At 36.4% G+C, this 27,255-nt stretch overlaps 1 protein-coding gene across 7 annotated transcripts in view; it reads left to right on the forward strand.

Moving 5' to 3' along the window:
* The window catches only part of ADK (adenosine kinase), a 582,906-nt gene that overhangs the window by 450,409 nt on the left and 105,242 nt on the right, over positions 1–27,255 (forward strand). For all 7 annotated transcript variants that reach the window (XM_074382424.1, XM_003939783.4, XM_074382425.1 and 4 more), the window contains 2 exons: positions 2,775–2,810; positions 13,231–13,345. In XM_074382424.1, the coding sequence (XP_074238525.1) occupies positions 2,775–2,810; positions 13,231–13,345 (151 nt within the window). The remainder of the gene's footprint in view (positions 1–2,774; positions 2,811–13,230; positions 13,346–27,255) is intronic.

Below are 27,255 nucleotides of genomic sequence, written 5' to 3' on the forward strand. Positions count from 1 at the left end.
GTTTATTTTTAAATATATAAAATATATTTAGAATATATAAAATAATTTTTTGGGGTCAGGTGCAGCAACTCACATCTGTAATCCCAGCACTTTGGGAGGCTGAGGCAGGTGGATCACTTGAGGTCAGGAGTTTGAGACCAACCTGACCAACGTGGTGAAACCCCATCTTTACTAAAAATACAAAATGAGCTGGGCATGGTGGCACATGCCTGTAGTCCCAGCTACTCGGGAAGCTGAGACAGGAGAATCATTTGAACCCAGGAGGCGGTGGTTGCAGTGAGCCAAGATCACATCACTACACTCCAGCCAGGACAACAAGAGTGAAACTCCATTTCAAAAAAATGCATATATATATATGTATGTATATATATATATATATATATATATATATATATATATATATATATATGTGTGTGTGTGTGTGTATATTTTTACAGTTAATTTCTTATATATGTATGAGCAAAACTGGACATTAAACAATTTTATTGTATGTGAATTTTGAGTGTTTGTAGCTTAGCGTAATTTTAGTCCTACAGATTCTTCATTTGAACTTTGTCTTACAGTCTCCTGGGGTTCTCTCATGTCTCTGATGAAGTTCCCTATAGATAAGTGGTTCTAATATAGCTTTTCGTTGTCTTTTTCATATAAGAATTTGCTAGGTTCCTAATGACAGCTTGGGAAGCACCACACCAATAAGCTTTTGAACCTTATCTTATTCCTTGATATCACAGCCAGCAAATGTTATTCACTATGTGATGTACAAAGTTCTAACCTTGCTTGCACAAATTGATCAATTGTCAAAATTCATATTTATTTGCTTATTTTTGTCTACATCAACTAAGGCTAACTTGATCAGGCTTATGTTTCTCTAGTAAATAGCATAAGGAGTTGTACTTTCAACTTAATCACTTTCTGTTGACCTCAGCGTTAACTGTACTCATACATTTTGACCTTTCTAAATCCTCAAAATAGTTCTCTAACCTGTATGTTATCAGTATATTGGACCATAGGTAATACATGTATTATTTTCCCAAATTTCTGCTGAAGACACTTGAGTATACTTTCTGCCTTACATGGCTTGATGCTGCAGTCGTTTTAGTTGAGTTGGATCTGCTTACTACTCAGGCTCAAATCCCATCCTTCTATTAATATCTCTTGGCAAAGATAATTTTGGAAGAATGTAAGTTAAGATGTAGAGGCTCTTGACAGTTGTCTGCGGTGTTTTTTTTTTTTTTTTTTTTTTTTTTTTCCATTTTCAAGAGGGAAGTGGAGCTGAAAAGTAATATTGCCTCCCTTTTCTATCAGTCCCAAAATTGAAGTATATGCACAAAGAGTAAAGAAAGGGAAAGGATTTCATTACACATATGTATTTTTGTCATTTGGTAACCTGTTGTAAGAGATTTAGGGTATATAATAATAATCAGATTGTGTCCTTAAGATATTTAAAATCTGAAAGAACTTTGTGTATTAAAATTTTTTAACCATGTGTATTTTTTTAATGCTCAACTGTTGTTACCATGTCATCTTATATTAAGGAGGATTTTTGGACTGTTTATCAAACAAAAAAAGAGACATTGAACCCCTATATAGCACATACATCTAGGTTTAACACTTGTTAACATTTTGCCACTTTTGCTTCACTTTGATTTTTTTCTGAAGTATTCCAAAATAAATTACGTATATCATGACATTTAATCCCTAAATATCTCAGGATTCATCTTAAGAATTAAGGACTTTTAAAATCAAACTGATAATCCCTAATATTATCTAATTTTCATTTCAGATTCAGATTTCTCCCCTTGTCCCAAAAATGTCTTTTATAGCTGGTTTGTATAAACCAATTAAGGTTTATACATTGTTCTTGATCACTTTCCCTTTCCTACTTTATCATGACATTGACTTGTTAAAGACATTAAGCTGGTTGTCCTATAGAATGTCCTGCCTTATGAATTTTTTCAGTTGCTTTCTCTGTGTATCCTTTAACTTGTTCCCCTATCCTCTGTATTTCTTATAGACTGCAAATTACTGGACTAACGTTTTGATTAATTCATGTTAAAATATTTAGGTCAGAATACTTTATAGATGATGCTGTGAACTTCACACTGCATCATAATGGCAGACAAAGAATATTTGGTGATCCCATTATTAGTGATGATAAGTGATAGCATCGATCACTGGGTTAAAGTGATGACAGCTTGATCCTTCCATTATAAAGTTATTCTTTGCTCCCCGTGACCAGCATATAACCTGAAATACTTTGATTCCATGGAAATACTCAGTTTCCTATTATCCTTTTACCCAATGAATTTAACATCTAAAGAGGATCCTTGTCTGCAATAAATTTCATTATAAGGATTGCAAAAGGGTGGTATTTCTGAATCTGTACATTTATTAGCAGGCATTCTTCTCTACAGAAGAGCTTTTTGAGAGGTATTGTTTTAATTAAAAACACAACCACCACCATATTCCTTGGATTGTCTTTCTTTGCTGAGGTCAGAACACCTGAACTCACCGTGGCAGCTACAGTAAAAACATGTACTTTATCTTCTTTATTCCAACTTGTGAAGTGTGTTGACATTAGGCTGCCTTTTTAAAATTATTATTCCAAGGGAAAAAAGAAATCTTTATTGCTGTAAAAATAAAAATTGAACTATGTGGCTATATTGAGATAATTGTGTAAAAAAGAAGACTGAATGAGTTTCAAAAAAAATGGATTATTTCTTCATTACCGAGCACTTTATAATTAACTGTTCTTTTTTTTTTTTTTATTTCAGGAAGCTGCCACTTTTGCTAGAGAGCAAGGCTTTGAGGTGAGTTAACCCACAATTGCACACTAAACAGATCCTAAAGGTTTTTTCTAGCTGATAATGAAGTTCTTTTGGACAGTGATTGATGTGCTATTATACTCTCAGAGCCTCGCAGCAGTTGCCATGGAAACTTGGCAGTCGTCATGGTTTCTTTGTTCTGCCAGCACAGTGTTATGACGCACTCTGCTAGGTCTGCACCCAACATCGCCTACAGATGTTATTTATTGAATTTTGAAAAGCCTCTTGGGAAGCCAAGAGGTTGGGCACGGTTTCAAGCTGCCTCTGCAGATATGGGGCCTGTCAGTTTGTTCAGTTAAAAAGCTATCTCATTAGCTGCATTACATTTCATAAGGATTCACTGCTAAAGCAGTGGTGGAACAAGACTAAATAATAAAAAATAATGTCGTTTAAATAATTTCAGCCCTATCACATGTAGATTATCATTATGCAAATTAATTTCTAAAAGGTTGTACTTAACAGTTGTTAGGAACTGATTAATTTAAATCCTGCTCTTAAAAATTTGCTGTTTGAACCTATGTTTTCTTCTCTCTTCCTCTTTTTTTCTGGGGAGAGGGAGGTAGCATAAAATATACATACATTTTCTAAAATAAAGTATCAATAATTGGATTTAATTTCTAGGTCCTAATTCTGTTTTCCTGATACAAGTATTATCCTGTCAAGATTCAAAACTCCATGTGATTGTTTTTGGCAAAATTGAGATAACTATGTTTTTTGTCTCTATAATACCCCTCTTCCAACTGATTGTTAGTAAACACTGACTAATATGAACCCAGGTTAGCTGACAAAGAATTAACTAGGTTGGAGTGTTTTATGACTATGATATTTATTGAGCAGAACTGTGTAGAATTCTGTGTTCTGTACAGCAACTTAAAATGTTACAGGTAGTAATTTTAAGATTAAATTTTTGAATTTAATCTAACCACAGCCAAAATGTAGGAACTCCTTTTTTATTTGCATATTTAGTATTGTCTGTCTAGGGAAGAGGTGAGTGGTGATTGTATGGTTATCAGTAAAGATTAGTAAGCTCACTTTGAACTCTAGAGAAAGAGATTACATGAGTTTTGAAACACTTATTTAAATGCAGTAAAGGCAGATTTCCAAGCAACAAAGTAATAACATGTACATGTTACTCATATCATCAAACTTGACAAACCAGACATAGAGCTGCTTCTTCATAGAGGAAGACAATGAACATGTGATACAGGTATTCTATTCTGAAGATTCTATAAAAAAAACTACTCCAGAGTAGGAACGTTGCTTCTTAATTATTAGGAACTGTGATAGTTTCTTACATGTTTGCTTTTTTTGTATTTTACCATATTATAGCAAATCTAGGGTTAAGTCACATATAGAAAAATGATTTTCAAGTGTTGAGTTATTTTTCTACTTTAAGTTTCACATTGTAATTTCCCAAATTGGCAATTATATATAGAACAAAATGTAATCAGGTGAATATTCAATTAAAAAGTCAGATGTTTTGATCACAAGAATATAAATAAAAGTTTTCAGAGTTTTTTTAAAGTTTTACTTAATTTAATTTTAGTGTTAAAAAATTATATTCTCTCGATACATCAAAATTCTGCATAAAAACTTGCAGAATATACATTTGTATCCTGTCAGTTTACTGTTACCATAAACAATGTATTTTTGGTTCCACAAAATAACCAATTTTACAGATACTTAGAAATATAACTTGTTGTATAACAAATGATCATGATCTTGTAGTACCTACATAGCAGTTTTAAAAAAATAGTTTATTCTGATTAATACTTTTGTTTCTTGAGCTATATGCTTTGCACATACCTAGTTTATATTCATTCATAGCAACAAACTACTTTTTCTGTTTTCTTCTAACTAGCATTATATTAACCTTTCCATTAGTTCTTACTGATTCTAGAATTGTTTTTGCCATTAATCTGCTATAATTGATTACAGCATATAAACAAAATGATAATGATTATAATCGCATACCTTATTACCTCTTGACATAGCAAAACTGCTCTGTCAGTGTTAGTGACAGTGATGTGTTAGATTAGATAAAGCACATAGTGTCTTGATGTGTCCCTTTGTAGATTTCCAAAACCATCACAAGCATTGCAGAATATATTTGAAACATGAGGAGGATAGACATTGTTAATCAAACGTAATCCATGTATGGAACACTATGTAGAGAAATTCAATAATTTTATAATGTCATTAAAGTTTCCTAGTTCGTTAGACAGAAATAGGAAAGCATAGGTTTGAAACTTGGTATTATTAAGAAATAAAACAAAAATAAATCACTTTATCTTAGTAGTTTTCTGTATGAAAATGCATTAATGCTCTTGGCTAGTGTGACAAACTAGACAAAAATCTGCATTTTATCCCTCCTAACTTTAATTTTGACTCTAAATTTGGAGCATGAATGAGAAGAAAAAAGTGAAAAGATTAAAAGGAAGTTGAGTATTTTTTTCTTCCATCAGTGCTGCTGTCCTACCCTCATTTTCTACTGTAAATCTAAATCAGTTCCAAAAGCCACTGAGTATTGCCACTAGTGATCTGGCTACTGACAGACCAATCCAAGCACCTCTAAAAATAACCAGTGTTTATTCATCAGGAAATATTCTCAGTGGTATTGGTTTTTTTTTTTAATTATTATTCTAGTTAGCTTCTCTGCAAATTTTAGATAATCTTTTTTTAAAAAATCTTTAAACTGAATTGGGCAATTTTCAGTGAGAAGCAGCAGCCTAGGAGGGCACTGGAGAATGAGATAAAAACTGGAGCTGGGCAGAACACAAAGCAGAAGAGAGAGGATTTTTTTTACATAGGTGATGGAAAATTGCATAATGCCTGATATAAATGACAGACTTGCTAAGAATTTAAAATGACAATTCTTGGGGTAAAAAGTTTTATAAGCTTTTTATTATCCTAGAAAACCAGTTTAGACTGGAGTATGTTTTTAAATCTACCTTTTCTTGAGCTGAACTAATTAAATGTTTGTATTTTTAGAACATAAATAAAAATAAGAGTTCAAAAGCATGTTTCATTATAAAGCCTTTCTTAAACTATTAAAAATTGATTTAAATAAAGTGAATAAAATACCTCAAAAACCTAAATATATATATATTCTCTATATTTTCATTGTCTCTGCAACTGAGTAAATGCCAAATGATGAAGAGAATTCATACCTTCTCTATTGGATCATTTATTTTGTTTTACTCCAAGTAACAAATTTTAATTTTTTTTATTTTAGATATCTAAGAATAATATTTCTGTCCATAGGGGAAACAAAGCAATCCTTTTCCCTTTTTTCACTTCCTCCATAGCCCCTGCCTATCCAGAAGATCCCAGACTTGTAGTCTTTCTTGGACCAATGAGGATTCTTTCATCTTATATCACCGAAAGAGAAAAGTATGGAATTGTGCTATCCAACACAGCATCTACTAGCCACATGTGGCTATTTAAATTAGGATTAATTAAAATTAAATATAATTTAAAATTCAGTCCTTCAGTCATGCTAGACACATACTGAGTATTCTATAGACTAGGTAATGACTACTTTATCGGATGATGCAGGACAGAACATATACATCATCACAGAAAGTTCCATTGATCAGCATGGATAGAAAGTCTACAGAGAATGTATTCATGCTGTATTGATTACCAAAGAATTACCTTAGGTGATTCTTAAGTTCCTGTGTTCTTCACAAATATAAATAATGCAATGGATGATCACCCAGAGTTTCTGAAAATAAGACCCTAAATCAGGTCCTGCTGACTAAGAAAATGCAGTGTTGTTTTATAGGTGCCTGAACCCCAAAAGAAGAGAATTTTAGAACAGTTCAGTTAAGGAAAAGCGATAAGCTAGTCTTCTAGTTCTCTTCATTTAATCATTTATTTATTCAACAAATATTTACTGAGTTCTTACTATGTACATACCACTCTGATGGACCCTGAAGACAAGGTGGAAGTGACCAGAGAATGTACTGTGAAAGAGAATGTGGGAAGGGTTCCTATTTTAGGTATGATGGCTATGGAATGACCCTAAAAATATGAATATCTAGCAATGACAAAAAAAAAAGAAGCAAGACAAACAGCAAACCAAATTTCAAACAGAGAGAACAGGACTATAAAGGGCTCCGAATGAGAGAACTAATGTACTGTATACTCCAGGAACTGACAGAAGGCCATTGTGACTGGAATGGAGTGAGTGGGGAGGGAATATGAGATCAGGCTGGCACTGACACATCATATAAACAACATAACTATTAAAGGAGTTTCTATTTGGAAAACAAGACAAAAATGGTATGTCTTGATGACTCCATGTGTAGAAACACTACAGTTGGTTTTCTACAGTAACTCCTATTACTAGGTAGACTACAACAGGAGTGTTTTACCTTTGTATAACCAGCTGGTTAAAAATAGAATGAAGAGGGCCGGGCACGGTGGCTCACGCCTGTAATCCCAGCACTTTGGGAGGCCGAGGCGGGTGGATCACGAGGTCAAGAGATCAAGACCATCCTGGTCAACATGGTGAAACCCCGTCTCTACTAAAAATACAAAAAAAAAAGTTAGCTGGGCATGGTGGGACATGCCTGTAATCCCAGCTACTCAGGAGGCTGAGGCAGGAGAATTGCCTGAACCCAGGAGGCGGAGGTTGCGGTGAGCCGAGATCGCGCCATTGCACTCCAGCCTAGGTAACAAGAGTGAAACTCCGTCTCAAAAAAAAAAAAAAAAAATAGAATGAAGAGAGTATGTTCTTTGATTTGGAAGATAATGTGATCACCAATGACAATAAAAGCATAATTTTACATTTATAAAATGCTTTACAATTTATGAAACCTTTCCCAATATATCATTAATACAGTAATACTTGCACAAACCTTGAAAGGTAGATAGGGCATGTATTGCCTTATCAGTTCAACAGATTTAAAAAAAACAGGCTATATGGACCAGCGCAGTGGCTCACACCTGTAATCCCAGCACTTCGGGAGGCCAAGGTGGATGGATCACCTGAGGTCAGGAGTTAGAGACCAGCCTGGCCAACATGGTGAAACCCCATCTCTACTAAAAATACAAAAAATTAGCCAGGTGTGGTGGCAGATGCCTGTAATCCCAGCTACTCAGGAGGCTGAGGCAGGAAAATTACTTGCACCCAGGAGGTGGAGGTTGCAGTTAGCCAAGATAGCACCATTGCACACCAGCCTGGGCAACAAGAGTGAAACTCCATCTCAATTAGAAAAGAAAAAAAGAGAAGAAAATAAAATACAGGCTATATGGGCTGGGCATGGTGGCTCATGCCTGTAATTTCAGCACTTTGGGAAGCCGAGGAAGGTAGATCACAAGGTCAGGAGTTCAAGCCTGACCAAGATGGTGAAACCCCATCTCTACTAAAAATACAAAAATTAGCCGGGCATGGTGGCAGGTGCCTGTAATTCCAGCTACTCAAGAGACTGAGGCAGGGAATTGCTTGAACCCGGAATGGAGGTTGCAGCCAAGATCATGCCACTGCACTCCAGACTGGGTGACAGAGTGAGACTCTGTCTCGAAAAAAATAGGCCATATGACTTGCTCAAGGTCATGTAGCTAATACATCATATAGCCAGAACAAGAGCTCAGCCCTCTATATCTAGTACTCTTTACTATAAACCACACAGCTTTCTTTGACACATTCTCACATATGGGAAGAGGAGATTAGATTTCAAAATGACTTTGAGGAATGAAAAATATCTTGAAATTCAAAAACTGAAATTCAGCTAGGCACAGTGGCTCACACCTGTAATCCCAGCACTTTGGGAGGCCAACACAGGGGAATCACCTGAGGTCAAGAGTTTGAGACCAGCCTGGCCAACATGGTGAGACCCTGTCTCTACTGAAAGTACAAAAATTAACTATATGTGATGGCAAAGACCTGTAATCCCACCTACTCGGAAGGCTGAGGCAGGAGAATCACTTGAACCCGGGAGGCAGAGGTTGCAGTGAGCCAGATCTCACCATTGCACTCCAGCCTGGGCAATCAGAGTGAAAATCTGTCTCCAAAACAAATAAACAAATAAAATAAAACTGAAATTCACTGGAGTAAAGATATCAGCTAACTTAATTAAGAAAAAATAGCAAACTTAAACACAAGATCAAGAGTGACTTGTGAATGTGGTAGAAAAATGATTTAGGATGAACATGCTAAGTTTTGTGATAAAAACAACAAAAAGCACATTGCTGGCATTTCTAGAAGCACTATAATAATGGTTACGAGTATTATCCTTGGAGTCAGACTTTGTGGGTGCTAATCTGTTCTCCACTACTTAAATTTATGACCTTAGGCAAATTATTTAACCTCTCTGACTCAGTTTCTTCATCTATAAAATGGGATATTATATTAATACCTATTGCCTAGAGTAGTTCAGATTTAATGAGTACTTTATTTTATTGATTGGTTGATTGTTTTGAGACAGCCTCACTCTGTTGCCCCAGCTGGAATTCAGTGGTATGATCTCAGCTCACTGCAACTTCTGCCTCCTGAGTTCAAGCAATCTATAGATTCAATGCAATTCCTATCAAAATTCCAATGTCATTCTTTTTTTTTTTTTTTTGATATGGTCTGGCTCTTTTGCTTAGGCTGGAGTGCAGTGGTGTCATTTCAGCTCACTGCAACCTCTGTCTCCCAAGCTCAACCCATCCTTCCACCTCAGCTGGGACTATAGGTACATGTCACCACACCCAGCTAATTTTTTAATTTTTTTGTAGAGATGAGGTTTTACTATGTTGTCCAGGGTAATCTCAAACTCCTAGGCTCAAGTGATTCACCTGCCTCTGCCTCCCAAAGTGCTGGGATTACAGGCATGAGCCACCATGCCCTACCTTAATGAATACTTTAGAGCTTTATACATGGCTCTTAGTTTCTTCATCTATAAAATAGGGATAATAATAGTACCTACTGTCTAGAAAACTTAAGATTTAATGAGCACTTTAGAACTATATATATGGCTCATACATAGCTCAATTTTATGAGCTTTCATACTTCTTGCCCCTCCCCCTCATTTTCTCCCTTATAGTTACTATTATTGAATGTTCAATATTCAAAACTCTTGAAGCCCTTTCTAGAGATTTTGGGGAACTCTAAGCATGTGACTATTTTAGAGAGTATTAAAATGAGAGTAATTAGATGAAAGAATTTAATATTTAAGTTCTCAGCATGTGCTGAATATTGCATTAAGCTATTTCACTTACCTCATCTTTCATCCTCACAACAACTATTTTTAACTTTTTAAAATAACTTTAGTCTTAGAAAAATTACAAAAAATAGTACAGAATTTCCACATACCTTTCACCCAGTTTCCCCTAATATTAATACCTTACATAACCAAAGTATAATGAATAACAGAAAATTAAAACTGAACTACAATAACTGAACTATATACAGGCTTTATTCTGGTTTCAACCATTGTTTCTCTGATTTCCTTTTTCTGTTTCAAAATCTAGTTCCACATTGCATTTGTCATGTGTCCTTAGTCTCTTCTAATCTGTGATAGTTCCTCACTGTTGTTCATGACCTTTATACTTTTGAAAAGTACTGGTCAATCATTTTGTAGAATGTCCTTCCATTTGAGTTTGTCTGATGTGTTCTAATGATTACATTGAAATTATGCATTTTTGGTAGGAAAAGCACAGGAATGATGTTCCTTTCATGGTGCATCATATCAGGGAGTTAGACGTGTCACAGTTTCTTATTGTTGGTGATGCGAAACCTTGGTCACTAGGTTAAGGTGGTGTTTGCCAGTTTAACTTTACAGAGGTAAAGTTACTACTTTCCCATTATATTTAATATATATCTTGGAGGAGATACTACTTTGAGACTATGGAAATATTCTATTTTATCTACTAATTTTAGCATCACTAAAGTGATCTATCTGGGTTAAGGTGATGTACTCTACTTATACATCTCTACTGTATATAACATTATGATTTTTCCTTTTGTAATGAATATCTTAGGGGGACATAACTTCGAGACTGTAAATATCCTGTTTCCTTCAACCTGTTGCCCACTAATCTTAGCAAACTTATCCCCCAACATTTTTAATGTGAATATTTTCTTAGTTTTGTAGATGAGGAAATAGAGCTTGGAGAGGTTTATTAACCTGCCCCAAATCATACAAATAGTAAGTCCAAACCTGTCATAGTCTAAAAGTCATTGTAATTTCATTATTTGTTAAGATGTGTGAACTTAAGTGTAGGGAAAAGAAAACCTATTGGGGACAGAGGAGGGGAAATACTGTGGAAAGAGAAATAAAGTTTTACATAAATCTGGAAGAATTATGTTTTGTACTTGGAAAATTTATTTTGTCCTTTAATTGCCATTTTTATGAGGTTTAATTTGAGACATAAAAAACAGTTCTTTGATTAAATTACCAAAGCTCTCAACAGAATATATCTTCTCACAGGGTTGGTAGAAAGCAACCAGGGAATCTTACTCTTTTTTTTTTTTTTTTTTTTTTTTTTTTTTTTTTTTTTTTGAGACGAAGTCTCTTTCTGTTGCCAGGCTGGAGTACAGTGGCACTATCTCCGGGTTACTGCAACCTCTGCCTCTCAGGTTCAAGCGATTCTCCTGCCTAAGCCTCCCGAGTAGCCGGGACTACAGACGTGTGGCACCACACCCAGCTAATTTTTGTATTTTTGGTAGAGATGGGGTTTCACCACGTTGGCCAGGATGGTCTTGATCTATTGATCTTATGATCTGCCCACCTCGACCTCCCAAAGTGGTATGATTACAGGTGTGAGCCACTGTGCCCGGCTGAAATTTTATTCTTAATTTATTCCTTATACCGTCTTGAAGAAAGACTTTCTTTTAAAGAACATCTAGGACATTCATATGATTCTGCTTTCAAGATGATAAAGTGAATGTGTTTGTCTCTTTATCTTTATTAAATATGTGCTGTACTTAATGATGGCAAAAATCCTATAGTAGTAAATATATTTGTGTTAAGGACATTGGCAAAATATATATGAGTCATTTTAATTAAATGCATATACTTATTTAGGCAAGTGAAGACATTACATGGCATTTTTTGGTCCTTTCAGCTGTTACCAGTCATTTCTAAAAGTCTGTCTTCTAAAACTGAGGGAATTTCTTCTCATCTTATCAGCGTTCAGGCTTGGTTCAGTTCTAAAATAAGCAATCAAAAGTGAAATAGTCAGCATGTTTAAAAAGTCAGCAGCACTGTCCTACTACAAATGGCTATTCCTTTTAGAAACGACTGTCCTCTAGAAGTTATCCTGTTAGGCATATTAGAAGCTTAGCTTCGTATATTATCTGGAATTTATTAAATATTTAGTGAACAAACAATATAAAAATATTTCATTACAGATCGTCATCCCTTTAAAAATGCCAGTTTCTGATGATGTTTGTAACCATGGCAAACCATCATGACTTTTCTGCTTTGCTTGCCTCAATGTTTCTCTCTCATATATCCTATTTGTTTTCTTATATATCCTTCATTTATGCCATTTAGCTATATTTCCCCTCTGACAGGTGTTTCTTTCTCTATAACTATTTGAAACTTTGCATAGTGATAGAATAAACTAGTTTTGTTAGCAAAGCCCAAAGCTGTGGACAGTCTTAGAAGCCCACCGAATACAGACATGGATTTTCAAATTATCTAAGATGTTTGAAAACATGATTCTAAAACCTCTGCCTTTTAGCTCAAGAGTTAGGTTTCAAGATCTCAGAAAACTTCAAAAAAGATTTCAGTAAAACTTTATGGCCTATGTGGTGTGAAAAACAGCAACAGGATTTGATGATTAGTTTGTCATTTTTAAACCTTTATCTTTTTTAAAGAAAATTAAGTCTTTTTAGGAAAGAATTAGCATTTCTTGCTCTCATATCAATCCTTTGAAAAATTGGCATTATAAGAATTGTATTATTTCCAAAGTCAGCATAATTATGTTCTTTAAGCCTCTAAAATAATTAAATTTTCCTCTTTATAAAAACCTCTCTTTAATTTGAAATTTGAAAACTGCCTGGATATTTGCTGATACTTAGTAATTGTTAATAATTTTGAAATATGATAATAGTTTTGTGGTTATGTTTATCATTGCCTTTCAAATATATGTACTAAAACATTTATAGATGAAATTATATATAGTACATGGGGTTTACTTCAGAATAATATGAAAAGCAAGTGGATGAGTATGTAGGTGAAATAAGATTCATCATACATTTTAAATTTTTATAGATCATTGATGGGTTCCTTGGAAGTTACTCTTGCTATTCTGTTTACTTTTGTATATGGTTAAAAAAATTTTAATGTGTCTTAATAGATGTGCAGGTCTCTTATTTTGATCATCAGAAGCTAAATTGTTAATCTACTAATAAAGTTTTGTTTTATTTTATTGGTCATGAGAATTTTTTTCTTCTTTCTATTAATAGACGAAAGACATTAAAGACATAGCCAGAAAGACTCAAGCTCTACCAAAGGTGAACTCAAAGAGGCAGCGAATTGTGATCTTCACCCAAGGGAGAGATGACACTATAATGGCTACAGGTACATGTGGGAAACGTATGATGAATCTATTATTATGGAGATTAATCATTTATAAAATTCTGTGTTGTTTCTATCATGATATATACAAAGCTCTGTACATTTTATTTTAATTAGTATTTCTACCACGTATCTCAGTAGAAAATATTTTGTGTTTAGTAAGATAATTTATTAAAATCTAATAAACCACTTTGATATAATTTATTTACTTATTTTGAGGATTTTTTCAATCAAGAAATATCTTTCCTGAAAAAAAAAAGAATATTTTATTTATAAAATACCTGCACTAGAATAAAATAAATTCACTCAATTATGAACAACTAAAATCCAGAACTATGTTATATTTTCCATTTTTCCTTCAAGAAGAAAATCTCATTTTTGGTTTTATTTTACCATCTATTTTACAGCACTCTTAAAACAGAAATTTCATCTAGTAAACAAACATGTTATTGATTAAAATGATTAATAGTGTTAAACCAAAATATAAGCATTTTAATTCTGTTTGTACTATTCAGATTAAAACCAATCAGTTGATTAGTAATTATTGTAAACCAGAGCAATTTAGTATTACCTCTGTGTTTGTTCAGTACTCTGCTGAACACTGAAGTATAAAGTAGGAACTTTATTGTGAGGCTGAGGAGGGCAGATCATGAGGTCAAGAGATGGAGACCATCCTGGCTAACATGGTGAAACCCTGTCTCTACTAAAAATACAAAAAATTAGTCAGGCGTGGTGGCATGTGCCTGTAGTCCAAGCTACTCGGGAGGCTGAGGCAGGAGAATCTCCTGAACCTGGGAGGCGGAGGTTCCAGTGAGCCAAGACTGTGCCACTGCACTCTAGCCTGGGTGACAGAGTGATACTCTGTCTCAAAATAACAACAAGAATAATAATAATAACTTTAAAGACCTAATTGGGAAATAAAATTAATATTCATAAAATATAAGTACAAAGTAAAATATAATTATAGTTCTTATCTATTGGTGCAAACTATATGGATTGTATTTACTCAAGAGATCAGTAAATCTTGAAGAAAGATGTTATAGTGAATATGAAGTACATGTGTGTTGAATTAAATATAAAGCCTGAAAAGGGTCAAAGATGAAATTATGGTCAAGATATTTTACTTCTTTCTTTTTTAAAATAAATTTTATTGTGTATACTTAAGGTTTATAACATGACATTATAGGATACATAGATACATATAGATTGACTTTCTTATTTCTGAAGAGTCAAAAGCAAGATTCAGAGATTTGTTTCAAAAAATATTTGCTTCAAAGTAATTCAGTGAGTCACAGATCAAGTGAGGCTATAAATGAAATGAGACTGGTAATGAATTAATTGTTGAAGCTAGGCAGTGGATATATGGGAGAATCATTATGCTATTATCTTCACTTGTGGATATGTTTGAAATTATCCATAAATAAAACTTTAAAAAAGAAAAAAGTTTTTTAAAATATTTCAAACAAGATTCAGAAATGTTGAGTGGCTTTCCCAAGATACATTAATATCCTGCTAATCCTTAAATTCTAGGAAGGATTTAAAGAAAGGAGGGCAAGTGGGCACAGTGGCTCACATCTGTAACCCTAGCACTTTGGGAAGCCAAGGTGGGAGGATTGCTTAATTCCAGGATTTGGAGACCAGCCTTGGTAACATAGCGAGACCCCATCTCTACCAAAAAAAAAAAAAAAAAAAAAATTAGCTGAGGGAGTAGTGACACATTCCCATAGTCCTGGCTACTTGGGAGGCTGACAAAAGAAGATCACTTGAGCTCAGAAGTTCCCGGCTGTGTTGAGGTATGATCTCTCCACTGAACCCCAGCATGGGTGACAGAGCAAGACCCTGTCTCCCAAAAAAAGGGAAAGAGGGCAGTGGAGTCAAAGAGGATCAAGTAAGCAAGGGCACAGGTACTAGCAATATTTTATTGTGGTGGCAGGAAGAGCTTCGTTGTTAATCTGTACAAGAGAGAAAAGAAACCATGAAAATATACCCCTGCATTGATACAAACTATCTGAATTGCTTTATTCCTATAGTATATGGCCTATTCCTGTCTTAGCAACAGTTTAGAAAAGTGAAAAACATGCAGGTGTCTTATTGAAATTGTAGTACTACCTTCAGATTTACAAAATATTATTTGGTTGCTCTTTGTAGAGACATTCATTTTAAGTCTTTATATATTCTAGATATACATACTGTACAAGCAAGTGTCTTCCTCATTGTGATTTTGCAGGTTTCCCCAAATTGAAAATTAACCTCCCTATCCTGTGACTGAATTTCCTTGTGAACTCATTTTATTCTTTATTAAATCTGTTAAGCCATTCTTCAGAATGCTTACAAACTGGAATTTATTTGAGGAAAGACATTGGCTAATCTTTGCTATTCCTGCCATATGAAAATGAACTTAAATTAGAGGATGCACTATATCTGCAATGCATGATAAATACAAGATGGATAGAGAATCTGTTCAGTGGTGTCAGCTACAAAAGCAAACATGATAAATGTTAATGCAGTTTTGAGCCCTCGGATAAGCTATTCAATGCACAAGCGTAGCTGAATCTCTTTGCTATGTTGTTATTCATGGCAGCCAAATAAATGTCAATAATAAAAGAGAATTAAAGATTTTCATTTCCCAGAGGCAGTTCTCTAATACGGCTTGATCTTTCATTTCATTTGTAATTCGTTCTCATGTCAGTATGCAATCATTCGCCAGGCTCAGAGTGTCATGTTAAGTCATTTAATAATGATTAAGAACATAAAAATGCCTGGCCTGTGGGGCAATTCAGAAAAGAGACGCCAATTTGTTATTGTTTTCCCTCCTTTCCTCTTGAATATGGATCAGCTTTTTCCCACCTCCTAGCTTTAAAATACTAATGAAAGATAGGGAGGGAAACTATCCCTTAATTTACCGTAAGTGACATTCCAGAATGGCACAAGGCAGTACTAAGACACATATTATAAGGCTAATTAGGAATCATTGTGACTTAAACCTATTTTTTTAAATTATACTTTAAGTTTTGGATAGCATTGAATCTATAAATTACTTTGGGCAGTATGGCCATTTTCACAATATTGATTCTTCCTATGCATGAGCATGGAATCTTTGTCCATTTGTTTGTGTCCTCTCTAATTTCCTTGAGGAGTAGTTTGCAGTCCTCCTTGAAGAGGTCCTTCATATCCCTTGTAAGTTGTATTCCTAGGTATTTTATTCTTTCTGTAGCAATTGTGAATGGGAATTCGCTGATGATTTCGCTCTCTATTATTGGTCTATAGGAATGCTTGTGGTTTTTGCACATGAATTTTGTAGCGTGAGACTTTGCTGAAATTGCTTATCAGCTTAAGGAGATTTTGGGCTGAGACAGCGGGGTTTTCTAAATATACAATCATGTCATCTGCAAACAGACAATTTGACTTCCTCTCTTACTATTTGAATACCCTTTATTTTCTCTTGCCTAATTGGCCTGGCCAGAACTTCCAATACTCTATTGAATAGGAGTGGTAAGAGAGGGCATCCTTGTCTTGTGCCAGTTTTCAAAGAGAATGCCTCCAGCTTTTGCCCATTCAGTATGATATTGGCTGTGGGTTTGTCATAAATAGCTCTTAATATTTTGAGATACATTCCATCAATACCCACTTTATTGAGAGTGTAGCATGAAAGGGTGTTGAATTTTATCGAAGGTCTTTTCTGCATCCACTGAAATAATCATGTGGTTTTTGTCATTGATTCTGTTTATGTGATGGATTATGGGTATCGATTTGCATATGTTGAACCAGCCTTGCATCCCAGGGATTAAGCTGACTTGATCATGGTAGATGAGCTTTTTGATATGCTGCTGGATTCAGTTTGCCAGTGTTTTATTGAGGATTTTCGCATCAGTGTTCATCAGGGATATTAGCCTGAAATTTTCTTTTTTGGTTGTGTCTGCCAGGTTTTGGTATCAGGATGATGCTGGCCTCATAAAATGAGTTAGGGGGGAGTCCCTCTTTTTCTATCGTTTGAAATAGTTTGAGAAGAAATGGTGCCAGCTTCTCTTTGTAGCTCTGGTAGAATTCAGCTGTGAATCTGTCTGGTCCTGGCTTTTTTTGATTGGGATGCTATTCATTACTGCCCCAATATCAGAACTTGTTATTGGTATATTGAGGGATTCGACTTCTTCCTGGTTTAGTGTTGGGAAGGTGTATGTGTCCAGGAACTTATCCCTTTCTTCTAAATTTTCTAGTTTATTTGCATAGAGGTGTTTATAGTATTCTCTGATGATAGTTTGTATTTCTGTGGGATCAGTGGTGATCTCTTCTTTATCATTTTTTATTGTGGCTATTTGATTCTTTTCTGTTTTCTTCCTTATTAGTCTGTGTAGTATTCTGTCTATTTTGTTAATCTTTTCAAAAACCAAGCTCCTGGATTCATTGATTTTTTTTAAAGGGTTTTTTGTGTCTCTATCTCCTTCACTTCTGCTCTGATCTTAGTTATTTCCTGTCTTCTGCTAACTTTTGAATTTGTTTGTTCTTGCCTCTCTAGTTCTTCTAATTGTGATCTTAGGGTGTCGATTTTAAATCTTCCCACTTTCTCCTGTGGGCATTTAGTGCTATAAATTTCCCTCTAAACAGTGCTTTAGCTGTGTCCCAGAGATTTTGGTACATAGGGTCTTTATTCTCACTGGTTTCAAATAACTTATTTATTTCTGCCTTAATTTCATTATTTACCCAGTAGTCATTCAGGACCAGATTGTTCAGTTTCATGTAGTTGTGCAGTTTTGAGTGAGTTTCTTAATTCTCAGATCTAATTTGATTGCACTGTGGTCTGAGAGCCTGTTTGTTATGATTTCCATTCTCTTCCATCTGCTGAAGAGTGTTTTACTTCTAATTATGTGGTCAATTTTCGAATATGTGTCATATGGTGCTGACAAGAATGTATATTCTGTTGATTTGGGGTGGAGAGTTCTGTAGATGTCTATTAGGTCCACTCGGTCCAGAGCTGAGTTCAAGTCCTGAATAACCTTGTTAATTTTCTGCCTCGTTGCACTAATATTGACAATGGGGTATTAAAGTCTCCCACTATTATTGTTTGGGAGTCTAAGTCTCTTTGTAGGTCTCTAAGAACTTGCTTTATGAATCTGGGTACTCCTGTATTGGGTGCATACGTATTTAGGATAGTTAGCTCTTGTTGCACTGATCCCTTTACCATTATGTAATGCCCTTCTTTGTCTTTTTTTGATCTTTGTTGGTTTAAAGTCTGTTTTATCAGAGACTAGGATTGCAACACCTGACTTTTTTTGCTTTCCATTTGTTTGGTGTATATTCCACCATCCCTTTATTTTGAGCCTATGTGTATCTTTGCATGTAAGGTGGGTCTTCTGAATACAGTACACTGATGGGTCTTGACTGTTTATCCAATTTGCCAGTCTGTGTCTTTTAATTGGAAACTTTAGCCCATTTATATTTAAGGTTTATATTGTAATGTGTGAATTTGATCCTATCATAATGCTAGCTGGTTATTTTGTCCATTAGTTGATGCAGTTTCTTCATAGTGGCAATGGTCTTTACACTCTGGTATGTTTTAGGAGTGGCTGGTACCAGTTTTTCCTTTACATATTCAGTGCTGTCTTCAGGAGCCCTTGTAAGGCAGGCCTGGTGATAACAAAATCTGTCAGCATTTGCTTACCTGCAAAGGATTATATTTCTCCTTTGCTTATGAAGCTTAGTTTGGCCAGATACGAAATTCTGAGTTGAAATTTCTTTTCTTTAAAAGGAATGTTGGATATTGGCCCCCACTCTCTTCTGGCTTGTAGGGTTTCTGCAGGGTGGTCCACTGTTAGTCTGATGGGCTTCCCTTTATGGGTAACCTGACCTTTCTCTCTGGCTACCCTTAACATTTTTTTCTTCATTTCAACCTTGATGAATCTGATGATTATTTGTCTTGAGGTTGCCCTTCTTGAGGAGTCTCTTTGTGGTGTTCTCTGTATTTCCTGAATTTGAGTGTTGGCCTGTCTTGCTTCAAATTGGGGAAGTTCTCCTGGATAATATCCTGAAAAGTGCTTTCCAACTTGGTTCCATTCTCCCCATCACTTTCAGGTATACCAATCAAATGTAGGTTTGGTTTTTTTCACATAGTCCCATATTTCTTGGAGGCTTTCTTTGTTCTTTTTCATTGTTTGTTTGTTTGTTTTTTTCTAGTCTTGTCTTCACGTATTATTTCATTAAGTTGATCTTCAATCTCTGATATCCTTTCTTCTGCTTGATCGATTCAGCTATTGATACTTGTGTATGCCTCACAAAGTGCTCATGCTGTGTTTTTCACCTCCATCAGGTCATTTATGTTCTTCTCTAAACTGGTTATTTTAGTTAGCAATTCCTTTAACCTTTTCTCAAGGTTCTTGAAAAAAGCTTTCTTGCATTGGGTTAGAACATGCTTCTTTTAGCTCGGAGGAGTTTGTTATTACCCACCTTCTGAAGCCTACTTCTGTCAGTTCGTCAAACTCGTTCTTCATCCAGTTTTGTTTCCTTCCTGGCAAAGAGTTGTGGTCCTTTGGAGGAGAGGAGGCATTGCAGTTTTTGGAATGTTCAGCCTTTTTGAGCTGGTTTTTCTTCATCTTCGTGGATTTCCGTACCTTTGGTCTTTGATGCTGGTGACCTTCAGGTGGGGTTTTTGTGTGGATGTCCTTTTTGTTGATGTTGATGTTGATGCTATTCCTTTCTGTTTGCTTGTTTTCCTTCTAACAATCAGCCCCTTCTGCTGCAGGCCTGCTGGAGTTTGCTGGAGGTCCACCCAAGACCCTGTTTGCCTGGGTATCACCAGCAGAGGCTGCAGAACAGCAAAGATTGCTGCCTTTTCCTTCCTCTGGAAGCTTCGTCCCAGAGGGGCACCTGCCACATGCCAATAGGAGCTCTCCTGTATGAGATGTCTGTCAACCCCTGCTGGGAGTTATCTCCCAGTCAGGAAGCATGGGGTTCAGGGACTCACTTGAGGAGACAGTCTGACCCTTAGCAGAGCTTGAACTCTGGGAAATCTACTGCTCTCTTCAGAGCCAGCAGGCAGGAATATTTAAGTCTACTGAAGCTGCGCTCACAACCAACCCTTCCCCCAGGTGCTCTCTCCCAGAGAGATGGGGCTTTTATGTGTAAGCCCCTAACTGGGGCTGCTGCCTTTCTTTCAGAGATGCCCTACCCAGAGAGGAGGAATCTAGAGAGGCAGTCTAACCACAGTGGCTTTGCAGTGAGTTCACCCAGTTTGAACTTCCTGGCAGCTTTGTTTACACTATGAAGGGAAAACTTCCTACTCAAGCCTCAGTAATGGTGGACACCCCTTCCCTAACCAAGCTCAAGCATCCCAAGTCAATTTCAGACTGCTGTGCTGGCAGCGAGAATTTCAAGCCAGTGGATCTTAGCTTGCTGGGCTCCATGGGAGTGGGATCTGCCGAGCTAGACTACTTGGCTCCCTGGCTTCAGCCCTCTTTCCATGGGAGTGAACAGCTCTGTCTCACTGGTGTTCCAGGGGCCATTGTGGTATTAAAAAAAAAATTCCTGCAGCTAGCTCAGTGTCTGCCCAATTGGCCACCCAGTTTTGTGCTTGAAACCCAGGGCCCTGGTGGCATAGGCACCCTAGGGAATATCTTGGTCTGCAGGTTGCAAAGACTGTGGGAAAAGCATAGTATCTGGGCTGGAATGCACCATTCCTCATGGTACAGTCCCTCATGGCTTCCCTTGGCTAGAAGAGGGAGTTGTTCTCCAATCTCTTACACTTCCCAGGTGAGACAGTTCCCCACCCTGCTTCGGCTCACAGTCTGTGGGGTGTACCCACTGTGTAACCAGTACTAATGAGATGATCCAGGTACCTCATTTGGAAATGCAGAAATTACCTGCCTTCTCTGTTGCTCTTATTGGGAGCTGCAGACCTGAGCTGTTCCTATTCTGACATCTTGCCAGCCACCCAAACCTATTTTTAAATGATCACACTGTTAATTTTATAGCACTTAGCAATAATGTATCAAAATGTTTCCTTGGAATTTAATTCTACAGACTTATCACCTTTTTATTTCATAAATTTATTCTTTAAATTGCCTGTGAATCTAACATATTTCTCAGTCACCCTGTTTTATGGGTCATACCTCTTTCAGATTGGGTTTCCTTCCACCCTAGAGGTTTTGTCACAAAACAATCATTGTTTTAGTCCTTGCAAGCAAATTGAGTTCCACAAAAATTTTCATGGGAGACTGGGCACTGAAGAATATTAAAAGTAGCAGGCTGTACAATTCCAGAGCTGAGTAGATGTCCAAAATAATTGAAGCAGGAACCTAAACAGATACATGGGCACCCATGTTCATAGCAGCGTTATTCATAATAACCAAAAGCAATCCAAGTGTCCATCAATAGATGAACAGATAAATAAAATGTGATATTATACATCCAATGGAATATTATTTAGCCTTAAAAAAGAAGAATATTCTAACATATACTACAACATGGATGAACACTGAAGACATTATGCTAAGTGAAATAAGCCAGACACAAAGGGATAAATACTGTGTGATTCCATGTATATGACATACCTAGAGTAATTAACTTTATAGATAGAAAGTAGGATGATGGTAGCCAGGGCCTGGAGGAGGGCTAATGGGAGTTATTGTTTAATGGATACAAAGTTTCAGTTTTCCAGGATGAAAAAGTTGTAAAGATGGGTGGTGATGGTTGCACAATAATATGAATATACAATGGCACTGAATTGTATATTCAGTAATGCTGAAGATGGTAAATTTTATGTGTGTTTTTTATTTTTTAAGCTTATTTTTCAATTAAAAAAATTAAACATAATCAAAAGAGTAAGGTGCTGAGGATGAAAGCAGAAAAGATGACTGTCCATTTTGATCCTCTTTATAAATGTTGAATGAATCTGTTAATAACATGGCAATCAGGTGAAGGAAATTATTTCTGTGTTTACAAACTAGAAAAACTAACAATGTTCTTTACCTGTTGGAGAGCAACTATTAATGAGATCTCCATATAATAACGCCTTATTATATTAAGCATTGCAGTAAAAAAGTAAACACATATGTATGTATGTAAATACATGTATAGTGCTTTATAGAAAGTTTAAACTTTCCCAAGTTTCTATACTAAATAAATCACCAAAAATTGGAGAAAGCAATATGACTTTTGTTCTAAATTGGAAATAATGTGTATCCAATTAAAAAGGTCCACTGAAAAATAAATTGTAGACTTTTCTGTTTTGTTTGTTTAAGACAGGGCCTCGCTCTGTCACCATGCTGGAGTGCAATGGCACAATCATGACTCACTGCAACCTCAACTAGGCTCAAGGGATCCTCCTGTCCCAGCCTCCTAAGTAGCCAGGACTACAGCTGCATGCCTCCCTTCCCAGCTAATATTTTTCTATTTTTTCTTTGGTAGAGACTGGGTTTTGCCATGTTGTCCTGGCTAGTCTCAAACTCCTGAGCTCAAGTAATCTGCCTGCCTTGGCCTCCCTCCCAAAGTGCTATGATTATAAGCATGAGCCACCACACCCAGCCTCAATTGTAGACTTTTCTAAACACTCAGAATTGTTGTTTAAATTGTAATTTTTCACAAAGGGAGAAAATATATTAAGTGAGAGGTTTTCAACTGGAAGACTGGTACTATCATATCAAGATCACCTAGTGAGTTTTTGGTAAATACAGTCCTACCTTTCTTTTAAGATTTTGGGGAGAGGGTGTGATACTTTGTCAGGGTTGTTATATGGTTATATTACATAATGCTGGGGTTTGGGCCTCTATTGAACCTATCACCCAAAGAGTGAATATAGTACCCAATAGGTAGCTTTTAACTCATCCCCATCCACCTCCTACCTCCCTCTTTATGTCCGTGTGTATCCATTGTTTACTTCCCACTTATAAATGAGAGTGTGCAGCACTTGATTTTCATTTCTGTGTTAATGCACTTAGAATAATGTCCTCTGGCTGCATTTGTGTTGCTGCAAAGGACATTGTTTCCATCTTTGTTATGGCTGTATAGTATTCCATGGTGTATATGTGCCACACTTTCTTTATCCAATTCACTGTTGGTGGACATTTAGGTTGATTCCATCACTTTGCCATTATGAATAGTGCTGTAATAAACACAAGAGTTCTTTTTGGCAGAACAATTTCTTTTCCTTTGGGTAGATACCCAGTAGTTGGGTTGCTGGGTCGAATGGTAATTCTATTTTTAGTTCTTTGAGAAAGTTCCAAACTGCTTTCCACAGGGCCTGAACTAACTTACATTTCCACCGACAGTATGTAAAATGTTCCCTTTCTCTGGTTCCTCACCAAAATTTAATTTTTTGACTTTTTAATAATAGCCATGCTGACAGTTGCAATAATATCTCATTGTGGTTTTTATTTGCATTTTTCTGATGATTAGTGATCCTGAGCCTTTTTCATATGTTTGTCGGCTGCTTGTATGTCCCTGTTTTAAAATTTTTCATTTATTATATTGGTTTTTGTTTTGTTCTGTTTCCTTTTGTTTTTTGAGATGGAGTCTCACTTTTGTTGCCCAGGCTGGAGTACAATGGTGCAATTGATTCTCCTGCCTCAGCTTCCTGAGTAGCTGGGATTACAAACACACACCACCATACCCGGCTAATTTTTATTATTATTATTTTTAGTAGAGATGGGGTTTTACCATGTTGGTCAGGCTAGTCTCAAACTCCTGACATTGTGATCCACCCACCTCGGCCTCCCAAAGTGCTCAATAAATAAAATTCACCTTTTTAATGTCACATTCTGTGGGTTTTGACAATTACATAAGCTCATATAACCACCACCATAGTTATGATACCAAAGAGTTACATTTTTCAGCTCCAGATTTGGTGGTACCAATGTATACTCCCCCAATTTTATGAGACAGCTTTGCTACTCTCCATCTTTTTAATTTTAGCCATTCTGATGAGTATGTAATAGACCTAATAATGATTTTTATTGAAATTTTTCTGCTGTACAGTGAGATGGAGCTTCTTTTCATCTGCTTACTGGCATTTTTTTATGTATAGTTTTTTTGTTTTTGTTTTTGTTTTTGTTTTTGATGGTTTTTTGTTTGTTTTTTTGTTTTTTTTTTGTTTTTTTTTTTGATGGAGCCTCACTCTGTCGCCCAGGCTGGAGTACAGTGGTGTGATCTTGGCTCACTGCAACCTCTACCTCTGGCATTCAAGTGATCCCCTTGCCTCGGCCTTCTGAGTAGTCGCCCGCCATCACACCCAGCTAATTTTTTTATTTTTAGTAGAGATGAGGTTTCACCGTGTTGGCCAGGTTGGTCTTGACCTCCTGACCTCAAGTGATCCACCTGCCCAAGCCTCCCAAAGTGCTGGGATTACAGATATGAGCCACTGCCCCCTGCCTTGCTTACTGGCATTTGGATATCTTTGATCGTATGACTGTTGAGGTCTTTTGCCCATATTTAATTGTCTTACTGATTTAGAATTCTTTTTACAGACTGTATGCAAGTCTTTTGTTAGATAAACATATTGCAGATATCTGCTGCTACTCGGTGGCTTGCCTTTTCACTCTCTTTATGGTATCTTTTGATAAACAAAAGCTCTTGGTTTTAATATAGTATAATTCATAATGTTTTCCCCTTATGATTAGTGCTTCTCAAGTTCCTTTAAAGAAAATCATAGCATATCTCAAACTTGTCAAGATATTCTTCTGTTGTTTTATTCTAAAGCTTTTATTCTTTTACCTTTTTCAACTAGCACAATTCATCTAAGATTAGTTTTTATAAGTATGATGTAGGGTAGGGAGAATGATACATTTATTTTGCACATATGAATAACCATTTGACCCAGCGTCATTCGTTGACAGTAATATCCTTTCCCTAACTGGGATTACAGACATGCGCCACAACACCTGGCTAATTTTGTATTTTTAGTAGAGACAGGGTTTCTCCATGTTGGTCAGACTGGTCTTGAACTCCCAACTTCCAGTGATCCACCCGCCTCACCCTCTCAAAGTGCTGGGATTACAGGCATGAGCCACCATGCCTGGCCTCCCTTTTTACTTTTAATGTTTGAATTACAGATTGATTTTGGAAAGATAATTCACCTTTGTATTCTTGGAATAATGCCAACATTGACATAATATCTTTTTAATGTCTTATTGGATTTGATCTGATGTTATTTTGTTTTCTGTTTTTTTGTTTGTTTGTTTTTTGAGAGAGGGTCTTGCTGTGTCACCCAGGCTGGAGTGCAGTGGTGCTATCCAGGCTCACTGTAGCCTCCGCATCCTGGGCTCAAGCAGTACCCCCACCTCAGTCTCTGGAGTAGCTAGGATTACAGGCATGTACCATCACGGTAATTTAAAAAAATTTTTTAAAGAGACAAGGTCTTACTATCTTGCCCATGCTGGTCTCGAACTCCTGGGCTCAAGCAATTCACCCACCTTGTGCTCCCATAGTGCTGGGTTTACAGGCATGAGCCACCGTGCCTAAGCCTGAATTCTTAGTTTTTTGTTTTTCTGAAAATGTTTCCTTTTGGCTTTCAATGTGTAGAGTTCTCTGTGCTGGAAGTTATGCTTTTTGAGCTCTTTACAGATGACCTTCCATTATCTTTCGGATTCTCTTATTTTTGTTGAGAAGTCAGCTGTTACTCTTACTCTGTTCTTTTGTATATATTCTCTAGCTGCTTTTAGAATTTGTCAAACTTTTAACTTTATCCTTAGTTCTGGTTTTCCTTTTATTTATCCTGCTGGGGTTTTTAGTGCTTCTTGAATCTGTGATTTATGACTTCCATCAACTGGGAAAATTCTCAGTCATTACCTCTTTAGATACTAGATCTGTTTCTTTATACTTGGGAATCTAGTTATACATATACTAGATCTTTTCATTGTATACCATATGCCTTTTATGCTCTTTTTTTTGTATTTTTACCCCTTTTGCTTTTCAAGCTTCAGGCTGTATGTGTTGCACTGACCTGACATTTAGTTCCCTGATTCTCTCTTTTGCTTTGTCCCATCTGCATTTCAAAACATCTAGTGCTGCTGGGTGCAGTGGCTCATGTCTGTAATCCCAGCACTTTGGGCGGCCAAGGTGGCCAGGTAACTTGAGGCCAGGAGTTCAAGACCAACCTGGCCAACACGGTAAAACCCCACCTCTACCAAAAAGTACCTGGGCATGGTGGTAAGTACCTGTAGTCCCAGCTACTTGAGAGGCTGAGGCAGGAGAATTGCTTGAACCCAGGAGGCAGAGGTTGCAGCAGTGAGCCAAGATCATGCCACTGCACTCTAACCTGGGCAACAGAGTGAGACTTTGTCTCCAAAAAAAAAAAAACAAAAAAAACAACCATCCAGTGAGTACTTTCTAAAGTATCTGATGATATTTTATTTTATTTATCCTAGTTCTACAGTATAATCCTCTACCTTGTCATCTATTTTTTTCTAACATATTAATCATAGTATTAATAAATTCTATGTCTGAAAACTACAATATCTCAGTCATTTGTAGGTCTGGTTTTTAAAGATATTTTATTTTTTTAATTTCCACCTAATAATTGCAACCATTTTGGGGTACATAGTGATGGGTTTAGTGGTGGTGTTTTTTTTAAGATAGGGTCTTGCTCTGTAGCCCAGGCCAGAGTGTCAGCATGCAATGGCGTGATCACAACTCAGTGCAACCTGGATCTTCCAGGTTCAAGCAATTTTCCCACCTCTGCCTCCTGAATAGCTGGGACTACAGACACTTGCCACCATACCTGGCTAATTTTTAAAATTTTTATTAGAGATGAGGTCTCGCTGCGTTGCCCAGGCTGTTTTCAAACTCCTGAGCTTAAATGATCCTCTCACCTTGGCCTCCTACATTGCTGAGTTTATGGGCATGAGCCACCGTGCCAAGCCCATAGTGATGTTTTGATACATACAATGTATGGTTATCAGAGCAGGGTAATGAGCCCATCCATCATCTCA

The sequence above is a fragment of the Saimiri boliviensis genome, chromosome 12, assembly GCF_048565385.1.
Source record: "Saimiri boliviensis isolate mSaiBol1 chromosome 12, mSaiBol1.pri, whole genome shotgun sequence".
Classification (NCBI taxonomy): Eukaryota; Metazoa; Chordata; class Mammalia; order Primates; family Cebidae; genus Saimiri; species Saimiri boliviensis.